Source organism: Phalaenopsis equestris, unplaced genomic scaffold (assembly GCF_001263595.1).
Source record: "Phalaenopsis equestris unplaced genomic scaffold, ASM126359v1 Scaffold000450, whole genome shotgun sequence".
Taxonomy (NCBI): domain Eukaryota; kingdom Viridiplantae; phylum Streptophyta; class Magnoliopsida; order Asparagales; family Orchidaceae; genus Phalaenopsis; species Phalaenopsis equestris.
The window spans coordinates 216,375-224,020 of NW_018164891.1; the positions used below are offsets into that span (position 1 = coordinate 216,375).

The following is a 7,646-nucleotide window of genomic DNA, read 5'->3' on the forward strand; positions in this document are numbered from 1 at the left end:
TATATATATATATATATATGTATATATATGCGTATATGTGTGTGCGCGCACGCACACATACCGTGGTCTGTTGATAGAGTAACCTCTTTGAAGGTCATAAGTCTCCTCAGGTCGAGTTTAAATTCCCTTGTGTATAGGGAGTGGTACTCGAATGTCTAACACACTTGGGATGGTCGGGGCTCGTCTAAATGTCTTCAACCATTCCTTTTTTAATATATATATCAATGATAAAATTTAAAAATTGCATATACATACCACACAATTTTTATGCATTTACATGCATATCTAACACTTAAAATTTAATATTTACATTTATACTTATACTTTGGTATTAAAAACTTATTGCATGAAAATGGTATAACTACATATATATATACCACACAATTCTTATGCATTTACATGCATATCTAACACTTAAAAGTTTAATATTTGCATTTACAATTACACTTTTGCATCAAAAATTTATTGCATGAAAATCTGTACTTTGCTTTTAAAAAATTAATGATATAGTGATAGTTTGACATGATATCGAAGATCAGAATGTTACGTACATAAATATGAAAGTATATATATGTTTTACATGAGTAAATATATACGAACTATGTGATATTTATGTAAATGCCGTTAAAAATGATGAAATCACAATGCTTATAGTTTGATTGGTTAGATGTATAAAACATACTTTGATCTTTTTGTTGGGTAGACAAGTATTGGACCCATAGTTGTGTTGGCCTTCATAATGCCTTTGAACACTCCATTGTGGAAATCCAATATATTAGACTTGGAGACAAATAGGTTAAGCCATGGATGTGGAACATCCCATAAGCCCATAGCTCTGAGTTTCAACTCTCCCTCATGAACTCTATTCAGAAATTTCATGTAACTTACATCATTTCTGAATGCAAATCCAGACACAAAATTTAGTTTTTTAAGCAAATCTCCAATACCCTGCAAAATTAAAAACGATAATGTGAGAGAGAGAGAGAGCTAATATTAAAATTCGAATTAAAGTCAAGTATTATTATTATTTTATCACGAAGATCTATACTATAAAACTGAGTCAATAAGAAAATATTTATTCAATGATTAATGAGATGTGTAAAAAAATATTTTTTTTTGCAAAAATTTGTGGTATTATGTAAACTTTTCTTTTATATTTATATTTTTATTGTTGATAGAGTAAGAGAGATCAAAACCATTTGAGAGATTACTTGTGTACGGATACTGGTGGATTGAGAAGTCACATCATATACACGTGAATTTGTGATTATGTGATATCTTTGTTCGTCTTTTTTTCTTATTTCTAGATATCTGCACTTAATACTTTTTGCACTCTAATGAGGGTCCATCACAAAAGCCAATAAAGATGTGGCTCACTTTTGGTGGGCCATAAAATCCAAAAACTATTATTGAAATGAGATTAGACCTATGGTTTTAAGAAATAATTTAATATTGATCACTCATCAAAATCAAATAGATATCAAAATAATGACATGCAGAGACATAATCTTATATAAAGATGGCTCATACATTTTATAAATGTGTCATCTCTCTACAATTTGTACTCCTTTATTATACAAAATGAGAATATAATAAACATTAAGAACAATTAAAAAAATATTAGCAAATAAATTAATTCATAAAAAAACTGTTTAAACAAATAAGATTCAGAAATATGTCTCCAATGGGCAATTACATACACACCAACCAATTCCTATATATTTACATATCTAACATCTAAACTTAACTATTTATATTTATACCACCCAAATATTTATTATAACATAAAAATATTACTATTTTAACTTTAAAAAGTGAATTACACATTTTTCATGCATTAGATCATAAGATAGCATACATATGTAAAAAATTATGTTTTAGGCAAGTAAATACATCCAAATTAGGTGATATGCATGTAAATTTTCCTAAATAAATTTAAGCCAAATCAAAATCATATATATTTATATATATATATATATACTATGTATGTATATTTATACCTGTATATGTCTACATATACACCTTTATATTTTTTAATTAAAAATTGATATTTGATGTTATCTCTCCTATCCTTATCTAAATATTTCTATAATTCATACAAAATTTCTTTACTATTTTTGAAACAAATAACTTCCAACAATCCCATCTACGAAAAAATATTACGTTCTGATGACAGACGTGCAGATAACGGTGCGTATCGCACCTTGCCATCGAACACACAGGGTCGCAGAATCCATGTCATGTCTCCCTATCTCCACACAATTCCTTCCCAAAAACCAAAAAAAATAAAAAAAGTAAAAAAATAACAATTACCTGATCCATCCTGGCATCATCAGCAGCACCATAACCATAATAAAAGGAGGCTTCCAGGCAATATATGACTCCCCCATTACCAGAAGCCAGCTTCCTAATCCTCTTCACGTCTTTCTCCGAGAAGAAAGGGGATCTCCAGTTAGTCCTGAAGCTGTGTTCCATAAGCAAGGATCCTTCAACGTAGCCTAATCGCCATCCCTTGTCTTTCTCAGCTTTAATGGAGATAAGCAGCTCTTGATCATTCGTGAACACCTCAAAATCAGTATACATTAGTCTCATCCATCTCACCTGCGCATCATCACACCATATTTGTTGCAGGAATTAAGTTCTACATGCGTAAATGCCACAATACAATTCATATGATTTTACATTATTATCATTTTATTCATGCTTCAGATAATGTATTTTATCTTACAAATCAAGGTTTTGGTTTTAGATAGATACGTAAAATCATAAAACTTGAGTGGTATGTATGTAATCCCCCTAACTGAACATGTTCCAAATGTTATGTCAAGTGGGTGGCATCATAATATCTTCTAAATCTATATATTTATTGATGCGGTTGAATAATTTTGAATAAAAATGGTAAGAAATTGTCTTCTCAGTGACGAGTAATTTTAATTTTTATAAGAAAGTTTGCATATATACCACACAATTTTTATGTATTTACATATATATCTAACACCTAAATTTTTATATTTATATTTGTAGTATTTTGGAGTCATAAACTTAAAATGTAAGTAAAAATGATATTTTTGATATGATATTGAAGATGTGTGTGTTATTCATATAAATCTAAGAGTGTTGGATATATAAATACATAAAAATTGTGTGGGATGCATGCAAATAATTAAACGATCCTCTATAGATATATCTATTCGTTTGTTTGTTTAGGCAGGGGACAACTCACGCTTCTGGGAGCTTTCTCAAGAGCAATTCTTGCCCTTGTAATGATCCCAAACTGTCCCAAACCACCCAACACAGAAAAGAAGAGATCAGAATTCAGACTCTCTGAGCATGTCACCATCTCCCCCTTGCCTGCATAATTACAATAAGATTTCGCTTCACGATTTGATGCTAAATTAGAGAAATATTACGCACGATCTCCATATAAAAAGAGAATGATGCAAATGCACGATCCTTCTTTTTCATTTCTTGTATGCATATCTCAGTCATGACCTTAAACACATGTATTATTTCTTAACTCATCACACGAGCTCTACTCACATCATTTTCATAATCATCAAACTCTAATACCTCACCGCCAACTAATTAAACTCTAACTAATCACTCATAATCAATAATCAACGTATAAAATCTAACCTGTAACAATATCCATTTCATAAACATTGGAGATCTGAGGTCCATGCAAAAAAGCCTGCCCACTAATTCCCCCATTAGATAAAGTCCCTCCCACTGTCAAGTAAAGATAATCAGTCCATGATTTTGGTGTCAATCCATATCTCAAGCTCTCTCTCAAGACATTGATCCAAGTTTGTCCGCCGCCAGCGTCTACGAACATGCTATCAGTCGAAACGGCGATGCCAACATCGAGTGATGACATGTTGATGATGATGCCAGAGGGGGTTTGGGCTTGGCCATGGGTGGAGTGGCCAAGCCCGCGTGCTGCAACGGGGAACGAGTGAGGGGAGGAGTGGGAGAGGCGGAGAAGAGAGGCGATGTCGGAGGGGGAGGAAGGGAGGAAGACGGCGGAAGGAGGGGAGTGGATGATGCCACCGAAGTCGGACGAGGCGGCGGAGATGAAGAGGGGGTCGAAGCGAAGATGGGTGGAGATAGGGTGGGTGAGGAGGGAGGGAGAGAGGGAGTTGGGGGAGTAGGTGAGGATGGACATGAGAGTGAGAGTTAAGAGAAGAGATGTGGGGTGGAGAAAGGATGGCATGGCATGGAAGTGCATTAGGGGTGCAAGAGTAGAAGGTTTAGTGCAGGGGAAGGATGAAGGAGGGAGGTATTTATAAGGAAAGGTGATTAAAGTGGAATAGAATAATTGAATTAAGATATTGTGAAAAGGTAAAATAGTGTTTATATTGTGAAAAGGTAAAATAGTGTTTACTTTGGAGATGTTTAGACATTTTATCAAAATATATTTAATTCTTTATTATTTTTATTTTTATTTAATGATTTCTTAAATTATCTTAAAAATTTTTCTTATAATTCTAAACATTTTAGTTTTATTTTTGTATTATAAATTAAAAAAATTAAAATTTACATACACAACATATAAATCTTATGTATTTACATTTCCAATACCTAAACCTCAATTTTTACAGTTATACCCTTATTACTAACTTTTAAAAAATGGAATACATATTCTCATGCATTGGTAGTGCATGGTAGGGTGATATAGATGTAAAAAAGTTGAACTTTAGTTATTAGATATATAAACACATAGGAATTGTTAGGTGATTGTATAAAATGCCCCTAAATTAACATTTTTTATTTTCTTAAAAGAAGAGAGATGTATTTATGATGCAGAGGTTCTTGAGAGTGCTGTGGAAAAGAATGGGACAAGGGAATTTAATCAATGACCAGTTACAGCACTCATCATGCTTTTGAGTTCTGTGTCTGGCAAAGCCTAAAATAGACAAAAGCTGTAGACATTTTTTGAGTCACATTTTCAACAGCGTTTTTCATTATATTTTCAAATGTGATGTAATATTACTAATAGCAAATGATGGAAAAGAAATAGTAGATGTTAAATTTAAGGAATCTTCCAACCATTCATTCTAACATATCCGTATGAAGCAGTTGTTGTTGTTTGAAGAAGAAACTATGAAGTTGTTACGGAAAAAACTATTGTTCAAAAAGTTATGTTTAACTGATATAAATTTATTTTATTTTTAAGAAATAAGACCGCGAATTTCTAGTCGCCACGGTATTTAGCTAGATTATATTGTAAAATACAACTTCCCACAACAGTTTTTTGATAAAACAGGCAAAACTGTGTTTTGTCAAACACTCGCACTGATACAACAATTCTGTTCCAACGCAACGTTAATTTTTTATTAAAAATTTTTTGTATTATGGGTTATTCCACACGTGGATGTTTTTTCCAGCAAGATAATTATAACATTAATTAAAATGACAATTATAACCTTAATTTTCTCATTTTTGTATATTATATAATATAGGAGTTATGAAAGAAGATCTAATAAAACGAGGGCACTTTACATAAACTTTTTGATGCCACTATTGCCACAGTTATTGGAATCTGGTGTGTAAATGTCAAAGTCCTCCAACGAAAGTGATTAGCTCTGATAAATAAAGTTGCTAATTCGAGCACGGCTTAGACAATCTTGGATGAATTATGCCGAGGTTCATATAAATATGTTTGGGCGCAAATAGATTTGAATTATTATTGTGCACTATCAGCTAAAACACAAAGAGTTATAATAAGGTTATCTTATGAACATCAAAAATGCATTAGCAGAGATCCCTAGGAGATCCAACAAGCCAGAATGACTAGAGTGCAGCAAAGGAGGGCCTGCCTATAGGAGATCAAGAGGTTAACTTATCTAATTGGATGCAATCATCCTTGCTAAGGACGAAGGTTAATCGAGTCAGGAGGAAAAAGAAAAAATGGTATGAGTCCAAACAGATCGGACTGGAGCAAGAATGATAAGCACTCGAGTCAAACACCATTGGAAAGGTGAGCGAAGGCGTTGACCTACCTCTAGGTACATCCAACCTGAGGAAAAAATCTTGTTCTTTGGCATCACCAGTTGCTCCACAAATACCCCCAAGATTCATCATCAAAAACCGAAAATTGACAACACAATAGAGCATCACAATCATCCAGAAAGACCTTCTTGTTAAAGAATAAGCTTTCTTCTGATTTACACTCTGCTTGATAGTGTAGTCTCATTTGTCGATAGGAGCTCATCTTCTAATGATTGAGGGTCGATAGTTAGACTATATCAAAGAACAACAATGTCTAGCAGATCGAGTAAGTTCTACAGACTCAAAGCTAATCAAATCCACCCGACTGACTGAACAACTCAAGCATAGTCGACTGAACAATTCAAGCATAGTCGACTGAACAACTCAAGACCAGCTGAGGTATTAGGACAGCTGACAAATAAACTCATACAAGTAAAATGCATAAAATATCCTATAACGACATCCATTAAAGTAGGAGTAGAAATCTAATATCACATATTGTATCATCTCTCCTATGAATAGGGAGTTTTACTATTTATTATTATTCACTTCACAGATAAATCAAGATTTCCAAATGAGGAAACCAACTCCTCCCACAACTCACGTATCTCCTCCTCTTGTTGGATCGTAGCTGATGGGACTAAGGAACTCTCAATCTCATACAAGATTAGCCAATGACTCATGGGACGTTCATTCCCCATTAGCTTAGCGGGATAGTATGGGCGATTAATCTCATTGTCCTCACTCTCAGTCGGTGCATGGGCTACCACTAATGACACCATTGTCAGATGTTGACCAACATTTCACGAGGTGAGTCCTTGGCCTATATCGTATCAGCTGCATTGAAATACAATATAAAAAAGGGAGAAAGAAAAAACTAAACATAACAAGCAAGACCAAAACTCCTCATACCAAAGAGATGTTCTAACTCAGGTCATGTAATCGGTGCACCACTCTCACAAGACAACGGCGGAGCGCCCAAAATTTCTTGCACCCCAAGTAGTGATGATTAAGCACCAGGAGCCTCCTGCATGGTCTGTTCAGCCGATAAGTCTTAAGCCATGACAAAAGGTCAAACCGACATATTGACACTTGAAATGCCCAATCTAACTCCATAATCATCCTGACTTTTCCTCTACTGAGAACCAAGACGGGAGTCAGATGACCCCCTCTTGATCCACCAGCTCATCAGTCTTCCTCTTCTTGATAATGACATTCTTTGATCATATACCATATTTTTAGAATTTAAGACCTTCAATAACTACAAAATGAAGTTATATTTGTTGATTTTCTCTTGTCAAGACTTTCAATTTGATTGTCAGTATGTAGATAATTACATACCATTGATATTTCAGTAATTGTTACAAAACTCTTAAAAATATAGGTTCTTAATTTAGATTCATTTAGACACAAACATTACAATTTTAAATTTTTTTGGGTTTTTCTTAGTGATACACTCAATTTGATTATTATTTTGTTGAAATCATAATTAAGATGTGATTTTGAATATGACTTCAAAAAATTATCCCTTGATATGCATCAAAATCCTTGTTTAATTAAGTGAAATTACTAGCGAAAAAATTACAAGAGAATGACTTTCTTTAAATAAAGGAGTTGATAAGGATTATTTGTTGTTGTTGTTGTATTACATTGGC

At 33.4% G+C, this 7,646-nt stretch overlaps 1 protein-coding gene across 1 annotated transcript in view; it reads right to left on the reverse strand.

Moving 5' to 3' along the window:
• Positions 1 to 4,236, reverse strand: part of LOC110027828 (cytokinin dehydrogenase 3-like) — a 4,716-nt gene extending 480 nt beyond the window's left edge. The window contains exons 1-4 of the mRNA XM_020729425.1: positions 3,637 to 4,236; positions 3,224 to 3,351; positions 2,314 to 2,601; positions 683 to 948 (exon numbers count right to left, since the gene is read on the reverse strand). Coding sequence (XP_020585084.1) covers positions 683 to 948; positions 2,314 to 2,601; positions 3,224 to 3,351; positions 3,637 to 4,228 — 1,274 coding nt within the window. The 5' untranslated portion in view covers positions 4,229 to 4,236. The remainder of the gene's footprint in view (positions 1 to 682; positions 949 to 2,313; positions 2,602 to 3,223; positions 3,352 to 3,636) is intronic.
• Between the last annotated feature and the right edge of the window lie 3,410 nt (positions 4,237 to 7,646).